At 36.1% G+C, this 15,719-nt stretch overlaps 1 protein-coding gene across 1 annotated transcript in view; it reads right to left on the reverse strand.

Moving 5' to 3' along the window:
* Positions 1-3,015: 3,015 nt before the first annotated feature.
* LOC115446734 (neuroligin-4, X-linked) overlaps positions 3,016-15,719 on the reverse strand; it is a 33,245-nt gene continuing 20,541 nt past the window's right edge. Inside the window, exons 12-14 of the mRNA XM_030173507.1 lie at positions 11,112-11,242; positions 7,100-7,182; positions 3,016-3,730 (exon numbers count right to left, since the gene is read on the reverse strand). Of these exons, the coding sequence (XP_030029367.1) occupies positions 3,644-3,730; positions 7,100-7,182; positions 11,112-11,242 (301 nt within the window). The 3' untranslated portion in view covers positions 3,016-3,643. The remainder of the gene's footprint in view (positions 3,731-7,099; positions 7,183-11,111; positions 11,243-15,719) is intronic.

Below are 15,719 nucleotides of genomic sequence, written 5' to 3' on the forward strand. Positions count from 1 at the left end.
TAATTATCCGAGTAAATGCGCTCTACGTAGAGGTTTAACAGCGCGCCGTAACTCAGTAGCGAGTGAGGGTCGACGCGCACGTCCCGGAGTGATGGACGTCTCCGCCGTGCGCGCCGCTCGCCCGGCGACTGCGATAACGCAAAAAAACTACCGGGACAACGTCCGGAAATTCCGGCCGGTCAGGGTGGACACGGCTTTATTATTGGGTGTAGTGATTATTCGTTGGTTCTTTACGAATACTTAAGGCAAAGTATTCTTTGATTTATTGCGGTGTGTATGTTAAAACAGTTATAGTGTTGTGCGTTCTTAACAACTTTCCACAAAAGCCAGTAAACGTGCGCTCATTAGAGATGTAACACGTCGTGACGTGAATCAACTAGGAATGTTACTGAAGACATTGTGGGTTAAATGTGGTCTTATGTTATAGAAAATTATTGTACATACTGACCATTTAATAACTATTATTTATCAGTAATAAAATTTATATCGCGTTACGTTGAATCTGGTAGATCTCTTCATCAATGCGATATCTTTTAATAATATTCATTATTGTACCTGATGACCGGTAATGGATAGACATTATGAGAAACGAAATCAATATGGGGCATGAGTAGAACAGTATGACGGTGTTCTTTTCGGAACTGTCCAAACATCTGCTTTATGATTTTCTGCTGAAATGTGTCATTTCATTTTACATGGAGACATTCAATAAAATTCCAGTAATGTACAATATTGTATTGCACAAAGGTAAGAATTATATATTTATTGGGGAAGGAAAGTGCACTGGCCTTTTGGGTAGAGCAATATCGATGAAGGGAAATGCCTGAGTAATAGAGACCCATTGGCATCTATAACGTGAAACAAAATAACAAGAAATATGTACTAACTCGGGATACGATACAAATAATTCCATCAATAATTTATACATGAACGGAATGAAGCGAGTCAGCCGTGCAGTGCCCCTAGCGCGGTGAAATAGCGTGATGCACACGAGTGCCCTGCAGCGGTGCGCCGGACCGAGCGGCCGCGCGCCTCACTACACCGCCCGCCGGCGAGATGCGCTAACTGATGGCCAAATATGCTCACACACATTTATCTCTGAAGAAGTACACAGAGGTGCAATTAGGGCACAGTTCGCCATGTGTGATCCGTCCCATGATGTGATAGGTGACCTTATCGTCATATCGGACAAGGGCAAGGGCTTGATTCTGAGAAGAAAAACCCAATATCACCTTGCTCAACCTAGAATTCTAACCATGCAAGTACCACTGAGAACAATATACAGTCTTGAATATTTGTGCTTTCTGACATTGGATATAGAGAGGTATTGACGAGGAGCCGTGTGGTTGTAATGAAACTCGGTAAGCGACACAATTGCCGATAGAGGTTTTTGTCAACATACAACAGTGTAGTGATTAATGTTGCGTAACAATGCAGTTCAAATGTAACAATACAAAGGACATGGCGATGCTTAACGATTACTGTAGTTTTGCCGGCAAGCATTTAATAATGACGTCACTGAGGATCGCGGCCTTTGTTCTATATTTAGTATAACTAATAATTATGCATATTACGCTTGACATCAGGTCTAGCGTAGTCTCCGTAGTTTATGCCGTGGCATAACAAAAACCGTACCACGAGAACAATTGGCGGCGCTGCCCCGGTATAACTTTCGGTTCACAATTTACTTAGCTCGAGCTGTAGAAGTTCGTGAATAATTTAGCTGCTGTTAAATGTGGCTCTTGTTTTATTTGCTTAATGTTTTTACAATATATTTACATCTCGTTTGGAATTCAGTGATGTAGAATTCACGTGTATTTACTTTGGATATTTAACCAGTTCGTATAATTGTTAAAGTACATTGTATTTAATATGAATAGTGTTGTAGCGTATTTAGCTTGTCAAGTCGATGGTGGCGTGAGTTTTATTACTAAATCGTATAACCAATTTCGATGTATACATATAACATAAATTTTCAAATTTGTTAGTTATGCTCAACTTGTTAATGATTTATTATTTTTCATGAGATATAAGTCAGGTTGGCGAAACATTGGTAAAGTCGTTGTTTCTGCCTACCCTTTCGGAGATAACAGCGTAAGCTTATAGAGTAATACCTGCCGGATAATAATAAAATTACTTTTATAACTTCGTGTAATTTACAGTATAAATAATATTTTGATAAACAAAGAAATTTTGCAGTCCATGTTTCATAAAAAATACATCAATAAATTATAATACATAATTGTGTTTACCAACTTTTTTCACTTTGATACAAAGTAAATATAAGGAAAAATTAAAGTGTATTTCAAATTATCGTCGCTTGTAACAAACGAAACTACGCGTACATAATATTATAATATTCGGTCCGACATTTGCATTCATACATTGTTTGATTTCAACGAACCAGCAAAAGTAAAATAGAGATCCCGAGTTATTCCAACATAATATGGAAATTTCGATAGATTCCAGCTTTACACTCGATAGTTAGAAACTAATCAAATCAGACTAACAAACGTCTGTATTATTTGATTTTTTATTTATTAGAGACACAAGGGCCAGTGAGCCATTGATTCTCACTTATATACTATATAAATGTATCCGCGAATTCTTACTTCGAGGACTCCATTAAAAAGAAACAAATTGCTTAAATATTGAAATTTTGTATTTGATGTTATTCTTCATTCTGGAAAGTTATTTAATACTTCAGTAGTATAATGCAGACGTTTGATATAGTCTAAGGCTGGTCGCAAACATATCAGTTCGATGCGGAGTTGATACGTATATCGTATTCAGACGTCTTTCAATAATAATATTGATCGGTTTAGTAAGGTAGTTCTTCATGTTTCATTACCAGGACGATAGCGACACGTGGAAACGCAATGAAAAGTAAGATTGATTACTAAGAGACTGTTCTACAAGTTACAAGTAAATTTCATTTAACAGTTATCTTTTTATTGAAATTAAACTATTTTTCGGATTCTATCGCGGTTTTTTATATTTTGGTTTTCTCCCGACGTTTCGAAGACTTTGCTTTTAGTTATCTTTTTAAAAAGCTAAAGGCGACACGCATTTTATTACCATTTATTGGGGAGCAAAGATCTCTTGTATGTGGTTGGTTTATAAATCTATGTGGTGAGCAGCTCAACTTAGAAGTTGTAAAGCAGCCCCCAAGTCTTAAGTTTGTGCGTTTAATCTTATATCTATGCAACTCTTATCACTTTACCTCAACTCCGCGTCGAGTTCACAACTTGCCTCACTGATTTGTAGTCACATACAAGACAATACATCTCTACAATACGTTATAAAGTCCGACAGTACGGCGTCACCATCTACTTAAAGTTATCGCTGGAAACAGCGCGAAGTACACGATAATCACTTTACCTGTTTAGTCCATCAATTAGTATTTAGTACGCACGCTCAGTCCGTGACGTCACAATATATGTAATGAAATTTGTCTAACAATAAGATATAATGTAGAAACCGATTTTATACGTCTAACACTCACCAACATATATCACTTAGAAGCAACGTTATTTCACATTTTATAAAGTACGTTCCGAATTCACAGCTGTTAAACCGTTCCCAAGACGTTTCACTGTGAAATCCTTTTAGCACGTCAATGTTTATCGGCTTCAGAACGGCTCTACACTGATATCTCTTGGATCTGGACGCGCTTTTTTGGTGGCGCGACGGTGCCTTGTCTCTCTTTTAACTCTGATTCGCTGCTGCGCTGTGGATATCGAGGGACATGTTAGTAACAGCATGAGGAGATACATACATACATACATATACAGATTTTACAAATACTTATATTTATTTTTACATGTACTACAAATAAAAAATAATGTACAGAATAAAAACGCATTTCTTTTCATTATCAAAAAAATAATTAATTGTTTTACTAAAAGTGTAAGTTTATAAGAAAAATACGCGATTTATCTATGTTATTCACATCTACTATTAGACTTTTAAACGTGTACTGATTGAAAACACAATCGTAACAAAGTACGACAGATAAAAAGTGGACATTTGTTTAAAAATTCAAATGACTTACAAATGATCTTTAATATTTATTACAATTTGAAAGACGTTTGAACTAAGCAATCTAAATATAGTATTTATAAATTAGAAAATCATATTGGTTATGTCTTCAAGTATTTAAATGTTATTGAATATGGTGAAAACATAATAAACTAACTTGTCAATAATATTACTATTTATAAATATATTACAAACCATTGTATACAATAAAGTTGATCTGTGTAAAGATATAAATTTCTTTTCACCCTTCTCTTCATCTTATTGCGCTTTAACCGATCTTACATAAATCATCAATCTTTTTCAGATAAAAAATAAAGGAAGAGATTGATTGAAAGAGATAAATTTGGTAATATTTGTGCCATTGAACGAGTTATCAAAAACCAGAAATAAACATTTGTATTTTACAAGCGCGTGCGATACCGTCGAATGAGCGGCGCGCGATAACAGAGATCCCTCCCCCCCCGCGCCCCCGCCCGTCCCGACTCACCCCCTCCCGCGCCCACAGACGTATTCCATTACGTTTCATGTCAGTTATAATTTTATGTACGACATGTTTTATTGCTTCGGCGTTACTTTTTATACGCGGAGAGTAAAGTAAAACTGATTATGGCTTACGCGTAACTTGCGATATTTAGGCCTTATTTACGTTTAAGATTTTTAATTAATAATATGGAGCCACAACAGTAGATAAACAAGTTCATAGCTTCAAAATGATTCTACACATTCACTTCAATTGAAATATTATTTTTATTGTATCTAAAATATGGTATAAACCCTCTAAGTATATTTGTGAAGAAAGGTAAAGGATTGTTCATAAGGAAACACAAGTTTAAAGGCGATTTGAAATTTGAATTTGTTCCGCTCCATTTATGGCTGACTATACCTAACTTTCGTAATTAATTACATCAATATACAAATATCAAGATAATAATTAAAGTCTGCAATTAATCGTCGCGTCGGAGAAATGGACATGTGTAAGAGATATTTCTTGCAAACACTAAATTCAGTAAAGTATTAGTATACTAAACCAAAAATACTACCAGTAATGGTGGTCGTCGAGTAAAAAATACAGTAATCTGATCAAGCCTCTTTACAAACTTGTTGTAAATGAGGTCCATTCTTTTAATTTTAAAATATTTCACTCCGTAACAAAGGAAGTTTGCCCTTTTAAAAATATGTCAAAGGGTTACCAGAAACTTCTTTATTAACTTTGTGATTGTTCAAGTTGAGAATTTCTTATACATTTTGTAGCAAACGTCTTTTGTAATGTTCTATTGTACTCGGCTTGTTAACTTCGCACAATCATTCCGCTTGTTTACTTTACTTACTATGCATTAAATTCTTTTTATTACCTCGTTAACATAATGAAATTGAGAAATAGGCTAATACGTGTGGGTGAATATACGTCTGAAAATATTTCTCAGTCTTTTCTAACTACATTAGTATATTAATTTGACATCGCTAAGTATCCATTTTTCACGAATGTTAAATAATTCGAATTTGTTGTACATGTCCTTCAAATCAATATTATCGTAGTTGAACATTATGTTATATAACTCAAAGATATCCCAAATAAATTGTTGAGAAACACTATTCTTAGTACATTGTTATATACATAATTATATCTACAAGTTTACATTTGACTAAATTCTATGTATGATGAAATATAAAATTTGAAATGGTTAAAAACTTTGCCAACGTTAAATATTTTGAAATAAATTCTATGTGGTTTTCATAAAACAAAAACGAGTGCCTGTTTACCAGTTTGCGTATGACGGAGAAAGGTTCAACGAATTTCGACGCAAATTAAACAATATTTTTTGCGAAACTTTATTGTATGCATTGGCTATGAAAATAAATATATCACAATATCCTTGCGAACGCAGCGGCGGGTACTGGTCAATAAATAAATTAAGGCCTTTTGCGTATATGTTAATATGTATTCCCAAAGGTAATTAAAATAGTAGACCTATTTTACAACACCTATTTTTCAAAATAAATCTGTCATTTTGCTAGTTATTTATTCGTGTAAATATTTATGGGGAGGCATGTTTATCGCTGGATATTAATATGACATAAAACTTTGTAACAAAGTATTGCATGATATTGCATTCAGCTCGTCACTATGCAAAGGGTATATTTAAAAATCTTGCTTAGAGAAACTCATTTTGAAGAAGCTAATATTTTCATTTCGAATAGTTCTTTTATCAAAGGCAACTAGATCTGGAATGTTTTATTCAACCAATCTTCTTGATTGATGATTAAAATAGTTATGACGATATTACTTACTTCAACTAAGAAAGAAATTACACTCAAAGATTGTGTTGAAAGTCTATTATTCTTTGAAACCCGCCAAGCAAATTAATCAGCCTGTTTTTCACTTACTGCTCGGAATAGGCTTCCTCTCTGTTAAAAGTTCGCACTTACACATTTGAAACACATACTTCAGAATAAATTACATGCATTAAACAGTAATAAAAATTAATACTCGATACCAAGAAATATATAATGAATAGGTAATGACAGCTATTTCAATTGTTTTCTTTTACGTCAAATGTGTTGGATTGTGACTATATTTTAATAAAATTGAGGAAGATTTCTTCAATATACATTTATTATACGTACCAAAAATAACAGTTAAACATATTCTGACTTAAGAAAAAGCATAGACACCGCGGATATAAAAAAGAACAAGAAACGTTTACATAGACACCCAACAGATTCACATATTGAACGCGTTTGTAAAGAAACGACCATTAAATTTATCTTCATTCAGAAATATGGCGGGACGGTCATAATATTGAAATAAAACTATTGACGATTTTATCGCGATTATCTATATTACTATTTTCTCCCGAGGTTTCGACGACCTTGCAGCCTTCATGGTCACGGGGCGGACTGCGGTGTTGGTCAGTTACAAGTGAAAGTTAAAATATGTACCTACATTCGCTATAAAATCCGTAAATAGTTTTATTTCGCGTAAACATAAGAATATTCATAGTCATAATATCATAAACATGTCAAGGATTTAGGGTAAACGTTCGAAGGATAAGGTTACCTTGAGGGTGCTCTTGCGCGGGGAGACGGGCAGCGTCGGCTCACTGTTCAGAGACACCGCGCCCGCGCGACTGCTGCAGCTCCCTGCGAATACAAAGTCTTTCAGAAAAGTGTAGTTACGGCACTACCTAACGAGCAAGATTATCTGATGCTGAGTTGTCATCTTTGAGATCATCCATCACAGAAGTTGGAGCATTATCCGCTTTAATGGACAGGAAAAGCAGATTAGCGTAGAGTAGAATAGGAACTAGGTACCTATATTGGAAAATTTAAAAGGGTTTGAATGGACAAAATAATATTAAGGTATCTGAGCCATATTGTCTTCTGATTTAGGTATATATAATAATTAATTTATAGGAAAGATATCATTTTACACAATTTTATATTCTTACTGATCAAACAATCCACAATTCCGATACAGAAATAAATAAACTCGAAACGAAGTCCTTCTACGAAAATTTAAATTCAGCGGGAGATATATTTTTCCGAGCGAATTACAATTGCAAATACTGACTGTATAGTTATTGGTTCTCTTGCAAATTAATAAAAACCGTTGAATTCTATAGTAAGAGTCTAGAAAAGATTCAATGCGCCCTCGAAATAAGTTATTTTCCTAGTGTATAATCCTAATATAATATAAAATAAATATAATAATAAATCCTACTTGATGAGCACAGAATTTAGCTAGTTTTGTATGCGTATTTTTTGTTATTTTATTTTTACTTGTATTGTTACTATACATCATCTCCTGGTAATCCGAAACAATAAATAAATAAATAACTAATACCTCAGAAAAAAAGATAATGCGGCGCAGAGTTTAAGAAATTTCATTTCAGAGTGAATAGTCGCCCCGCTACGCCTACGCAACATTATTCAAATACCAATTGAGTATTAAAACTGAAATAAAATTTATACTCTGTGTTAGAAGAAGTTAAGTTTCTTAATTCGGCGTTTACACACCTAGTAATTACACCAGGCCACAATTTAATTTAAGACGACAGCAGCGTTACTAGCACATAAATAGACGCTCCGACCTAAATTCCCACACAAAAATCTACCACATAAAGCGCCGACAATCTCACTAGCTGAACTAAACAACAGCAAACCACCTCGGCAATTCCAAAGTCAGTGGTATTACCAGTCCACCTCGCAGTACGCTGTAAACGAAGCTGGTTTTAGTCCGACTACCATAAAGCCTGCGAGGCCGAGCTCCATATTTAACGTTACATTATTTTGGCAGCAATTCAACCGCGCCGCGTGGTCACGCTGTTTCGGTCCTCATGGTGATAATTCAGTCTCTGATACTAACTACGTGAATATAATGCAGAGTTGTACCCTTTGGTTTAGTTCGATTTATGTTGTGAAAACGGCGAGGTTTTGGCTCATTTCCCGGATCGAGAAAAATTAGGACTCGGGGTGAGAATTTGTTCTCATAGTTATAGGTTTATGTATTATATCACAGGACGCAAATGAGCGATAGAGATTACAATACGATAACCAATGTGCATACATTAGTTCGTGGGCTATATATTTATAAAAAAATACAAACACGGAAACGTTCCTTGGAGGTCGCGTCTAAAACTCTAACAATATTACACCAAGACAGAAAGACTATTTCACATTTCATCTAAAAAATACGAGTTGTATTTTTGTTGTAACGTATTGTATTACGACATTGCTTTGAACTTGACAGACGTATGTCTGACTTTCAGTGATATTACGGTACCGCAGACCGACTTTTTATGCCAAATTACTTTAAATCTTACATTATTTATATTTGGGTTTGTATTACATTGTTGTAGTGGCCGCATATTTGTACTTCAACTTCAGCCCGTTGTTTGTGTGTCACCAGGTAGATAGGTGTCTCATGCGCGAGTCCGGTTGAGAAAGTAGAATGAACTATCGCAATATATATTTCTGCTGTCATTCAGTATTATGCAACCACTGTTACGTTCTCTTTTAGAGGACATTGTAGCCAGTGTGATGTTATAAGATTCTCCTTTAATAACTCAAGGTGAGTAAATGACTACAGTGCAGTCGTGACTTACAGTCTAGCTACTTGCACCAATTGGTTGTATAAAATAGCCGATAGCTATAAAAAATACGCCAGCAAAAAAAAAACACTAAAGCTACTAAAATAAGATTTAAAATAATTTCGCGTAGCGCACTATGCCGCGTACTGAACGTCGGCGTTTAGTTTTACAGCTGTAGCGGTACGATGCGCCAGTAACTCGGCTGGTTTACGAGGCAGAATGGCCGCTGGTTTATCGGCGGCGAGATTGGGATGCTGTGCGTTAAACGCTCTGTGTTTGCGGCGAGTTTAGGACGGAGTTATGTCTCTCTAAAACTCTACGAGGTGATCGTGGCCGAATGTTATGATTTTTGTTGGATGTAAAAAATTTCGTCTTTGTTATATGGTCAAATAAGTCTTGTTTATAAGCGAAAATGTGTATATCGTCTGGTCGTGAGTGTTGGTTAGCTTCTATAATATTTCGCTATATCGAACCCATTATGTCAACATTGTTTATTTTTAAGTAAGTGACTCTGCAGTCGGTAGTAAATTAAGTGCAGTCCACTAAATTCTCACCAATGCGTGATGGGACGTTTATCGACCAAAGCCAGGACGACCATACATCATGCGCGTAATAGAACGAATATTGCTTAATTTAAAACTGATACTTGTACACATATTCAAATTTGTTTATAATTAAGTTTTAGGTAGTTTCCTGACTTATGAATGGTATGTAAATTGCTTTAATATTACTGAATTTATGAACGTAATTTCCAAAATTAAACGCTACCTAAAGATAAACATTGCAAAAGTCCGGTTTTGTCTTCTCGAAACATCGAGAAGCATTCTAAAGCTTAGACCACAACCTAGAGGCGATAGCGAACGCGTTGGTACGAAAAAAGCCGTCCCTTTGCTCTGATGTTTTTTGTAAACTAGGCACTATTCATATTTTATGATTTAAGTTTTAATAGGGTATTATGTCTTTTATATTCAAATCAATAAGAGAATATTTCTCGCTTGTCATCCTGCTTTTAAGTATATAAGAGTCGACAGATCGGCTAACATATACCTTGTTTATAATTATGTATGTGCATAAATACACAACACCAAAGGAAATGTGGATACATAGCGTTATACAATAAGAAAGGGGAACTGCAGTGGGCATTACGCGAGCATTCGTCAGTTTCACTAACTGTAACACCCGGCCGTGTGGTTGAAGCTGTAAACTCCACTATCTCGTCCAAACGGGAACTCGCTTGAAAATAGAGTAAAAAGTTATTGATGTGTTTTTCCCGTGCAAGCTGTGGTTCGATACATTCTCGCCAAGTGCCTAAGCCCATGGATTGATGGCCGCTATTTTTTCTCGTGTTCCGAATAAAATTCGTGGGATTCCGCGGGTTAACTGAGCTGCCGGTGGGATCAGAGAGAAATGTTACACGTGGTATTTGCATTGTAGAGTTATTTGAATTGTGCATTGCTAGAACTCCGTAGTGATTCTAATTTTAAACTCAATTTTATGGTTATTTATGAAAGCTTAAAGCTTTTAGTTGCTGGATTTGAAACGTATAATTAAGACGATCTTTTCATTTTATTAGCTAAAATTAGCATGAATAATTTAATGGCGTACACAAGAATAATGTCAGGTGTCAACTTCAGTCGAACGCTTTTCCAAGATATTCTCAGCTAAGGCCGAAATTCGGTATTTTCCAAGTAAATTTAAATTTCTGAACGTACTTTTTTCATTAGTTAATGGCCCTAGATCTTGGAAAGTAGATTGCGTTTATTACGCCGTCTTGCTTATGAATTAATATTTAAATGGGTATTTTGTAATAAGGTATATTATAAATTATCTTGATGTATTCAAAAGTAAGTGCTAAGTTCTTTGTATAATAAGAGCAATGAGACGTTGGATACCACCGTCTATGAGCAAGCACTAGTTTGTGAATTTAAAAGGACATTAGAGGTAGCACAACCTGGTCATGTGGTATAAATATCACCTTACCTTCCCTCCTGGGTCTCCTGTGCGCGGTCCTCCTGCGCCCCCTCTGCAGGTAGATGCCGGCGAACACGAGCACGTTCAGCGCGAGCAGGAAGCACCCTGCGCCGACCGTCACGCCCAGGGCCACCGTGTAGCTATGACAATAATATATACGTTGTGATATCGCTCCAATGTTGGGTATGACGTACGAGTGGGTTACATTTGCCAGGTTTCATGTGGCAATAGATTTTTCATATTTAAATTGTTAATGTTAAATATATGTACTGTTATTGGCTCCTAATGACGCGACATGCGCGTTCCGTCAACCAGAGCGCGTGAACTCCTTCGGTGAAATGTGTGAGCAATGAAAATCTGAGCTGTAACAGTATTATTTTGGAGTGAGAAAAATGGCGTGCCACGCCACATGTATATTTTGCAAGTTAATATTTTGTACGATTTATCCCTGCAAAAATTTCACTTTAGTATATTAAGTGCTAGCTGAGCCGAATTTACATAAAGCCGTTATGTACTACTAACCTAAACCTTCCTTAAGAATTGCGTTAACTTTTAGTAAAAACCATACAAAAATCCGTTGAGTAGATTTTGAGAAGATCGATCACATACAGACAGACAGCTTTTGGAGACTTGGTTTTATAATAAAATTTATAGATTTTCAATAGTTTTCTATGACATTTTTTCTTGATCGTAACCTAGCTATACAATGAACTGACTGACACCTTTGAAAAGCTAGAAGCGCGTATTATGGGATCATAACTCATGATGGTCCTTACTACTCCCGCTGCTATAGTATTCTTCGACTTGCCATCTCAAGTCTCATAGTGACAAGTGCAATGATACTCTCAGGATTTATTTTTAATTATAAGAATTCTTATTGTTTACCATATTCGAGGTATGTGTCATCAAGAGAGCGGCTTGCTCATTTCATTTATCAACATAAAATGCTCAGCGCTGGAGCAAATAAAACATTGAGGGTTCCTCATTTCTAGGTCACGCGTTTGCCTATCTCATAATCGGGTTAGGAAATCTTGGCACGGACACCACCGAACATACAGCCAAAACGGGGCCTTTGGAAATTACATTTAGGAATGATTTAGAATTATATGAGCCACCTTTTGGTGTTCCGCCAACGAAGGAGCTGTAAGCGGAGGAATGTCAGGAACCAGGAAGATTAAAACATGATTTAAGGATTCAAAATTATTTGGATTTTTTCGTTATTATTACAAGAACGTCAGCAAGCTACTTCTATGCCACGAGCTGAATGAGAGATGGTGATATTATTTATAGCATATATATGACCTAGTATCGCCTGTAAGTTAATGATTATCACTGCCTACAAACATGTAACCTAACAGACTGTTTATCTTGCAATATTAAAAGTTAATAGCATATTCTCCGTAAACATAAAACTAAGATGGAGTCCATGAGGAAAATGTAGCAGAAAATCTCCGCCGCCATTGACCTTTATTCTCGTATTGAGACATCCAACGACAAACTCGGTCAAACCCACCATATATCCCGTCTCATTTCCTCCAGAAAAAATATTGCGAACATTGAACTATTTGTATCTACGCACGAGTTCGGGCCGGCGGCCTTACTCGCTGCGATGAAACGAATATGTGTTAGTATTAAAGAAATTATTATAATATACATGATATACACCCGGCTACGCTTGCAAATAATACTTTACCAACAAGTAAAAATACATTTAAATATAGTTTGTTACACAGGAATAGTATAGTTTTATTATTGACGATTTTTTTTTAATTGTTTGATCGTTTGAAGATTATTCTCTACATGAAACGAATCTTATCTCATTTGTATTATTACAGGTACGTACATACCTATAGGGACCACAAGCTCCACAAGCAAGCATATAGAGGTATATTTAGGATCAAATTACCAATTACTGCACGGCACTGATACATTCGATACATTAGAGGAGCCATATGTACACACCTAATTTTATATTGAAACCTTAATATAATAAACATAGTTAATACTTATCCTGTGATGCATGGGGATATATCCACACAATAAACTTACATTCGCCTTTTATCCCTGAAGGGGTAGCCAGAGTCGCAACTGGAGCACCCAATTTCCGCCGTGTGTATTTCCTCCCATGATTTGATAGGGGGAGAGCCTATCACCAAATCGGGCATGTCGGGCACAAATTCCAGACTCTGCACTGATATCGAGTAGAAAAATATCAATATCGTTTTTCCTGACCTGGGAATCGAACCCAAAACCAGCTCTGTAGTCGTACCTTAATATTATAAACTTAATAACTACGCCACCGAAGCAGAGACATGGGATTGCATATATACAATAATAAGTGTCTAGATCTCATTCAGCTTGCATTCTCCGCGAGTGGAACAAACTTATCCTTGTCTTTAATCATAAAACACACTGACGACAAAATCGTTCAAGTCGGGACCAGACCAAATAATAGTCGAGTAATGTAGTCAGTTTAATTCCAGCATATATTCCTGTTATCACAGTTCAGGAAAAAGCTCCCGATGCGAAATGGCCGCGCATTAGGGCATTATTTGCGAGACAAGCGAGGAGTTTAGCTAGGTAAACAACTACGCAAACACATTAGTCGGATTAGAGTTCAGTGGTATGCGATCCATCTTGTTTAGCTTCGGCATCATGTCCTGTCTGTACGTGTTGTGCTTTCAAATTTGATGTACTGCTAGTTTGGTGTTTTACAATGTGAATATTTGTGAAAGAAATAACAAATGAATTACTAACTGACTGCCTCGGTGGCGTAACTGTAATACATGCGCGGTACAGCAGCTCCCTGAGTTGTTGGGTTCGAATCCCGGGTCGGGCAAAGGGATATTTGGGTTTTTCTGCTCAGTATCAGTTCGGAGTCTAAAATTTATGCCTGATATGGCGATAAGCTCGCCTCCTATCATATCATAGGACGGAACACATTTGGCAAAATTAGATGGTCTGGTTGCGCCTCTGCATACCCTTTGGGATAAAATGTAACAAGTGAATAATTGTGGTAATCATCGCCATGAACATCTTGAATGATAGAGGAAATGCGTGCGTGGTGTACAGGTTTGAGAAAGATAAAGAGATATTACAAAATAGAGGAAATAAATACTTCTGGAAATTTCACTTAGTGCAAAACCGCACCAACACCACCAACGTTACAGAAAAGAAACTGAACATTTTTATTACGTAAGGTCCCATATTCATAAATCTTCTTTTGTAGAACCCTATCATTAAGACGGACTACCTTCAAAAGCAAACACTAAGTTATGCACAACCATCAATCAGCATCTAGATAAAAACTTAAATCCTGGAGCCAGACGCCACGACAGATAAAACTTTGCGAGTTTATCAACTGCACGAAGTTTCAGTTCTGAAGAAACCAGATAGAGAGCTTGGATCAACAATGAAAGGCGAGGATGTACTGCTTTTTGCATGAAGAAATGTATTAAAGTTTACCGTTCTAGATTACTTGTATACTTGCGGTCGTCCTGCATGAGATTAAAACCTGTCGAGAATTTCAATTAAGGTATAAAATGCAATAAGAAAGAGGTACTTTCACGTCGATCTTTTGTATTATTGTAACATCAGGGAACCTAAAATTATATTCTACAAAAACTGGCAACGTTTTATACAGTCATGGTAAAGCACCTGGTGGTAAGTAGAGTAGTCCAAATAAAGTGTTGAATGATGAGAAATAATACTCCTCAGCAGTGATACCGAAGTGTCGCATACTTACGTGGATCACTGTGGCATCCTGGCACCATGAGTAAACTATATAAACTTTAAGGAATCTGTGTCCCTCTACCTTCTAAGCTATTTCCTCTCGTAAACGTTAAAAGGTGCATTCCCAACTCGATTTGATAAGACAGCACAAAGCAATAAAACAAAAGAAATACCGCACTACTATTATCTTTCTCCAGAAACAAAACTGCAATAAATTACCCGGTCAGGAGCAAGCGCTGGTAAATTGCGCTTCCATTGTTTATTACGAGCAACTTGCTTTTCATATTATTGTGGGCATTGCGTCCTCGGTCTAGTCGTAGCATAATGTGGAACTGGTGTCATGGCGTATTAATACCTCTTCTGGCAAGTTTGGACGATATTACAAAAAAAACCTTTATTACTCGAATTAAGGTGAGTATAGACTAGACCATTATAACAAAACATCAAGTTTTCGCTGTTTAAAAATGTTTTCTAAATGCATCTAACAGACGATGCTTAATGTTCTGTTATAACCTGATTTTAAACACCAAGTTCAAGTGTTAGTGTAAAGAGCAAAGACGCGAGCGTGCATCGGAGAATGAAGTAAGTAGTTACTTATTCAAGTTCAATCAGTGATTTTGCACATGTTATGCATTAGAACATTTCGTCTAACAGCTTCGAGCATTCATGGAAATGTTACATTTAATGGATATTCTTTAGGAATCCGAGCTTTTGCCTACATTGTAACATGCGTAAGATCGTTACATTACTTTGTTATAATCTAAAAATGTTCTATTCTATATACACCTTTAGATTTGAGTGGTATAATAGATTTTTTATTAAGGGCGGGAAATACACTCAGCGAGCAGCGGTATTAATAATTAAACTTCATGCGATATACTATAA

Source organism: Manduca sexta, chromosome 23, assembly GCF_014839805.1.
Source record: "Manduca sexta isolate Smith_Timp_Sample1 chromosome 23, JHU_Msex_v1.0, whole genome shotgun sequence".
Taxonomy (NCBI): domain Eukaryota; kingdom Metazoa; phylum Arthropoda; class Insecta; order Lepidoptera; family Sphingidae; genus Manduca; species Manduca sexta.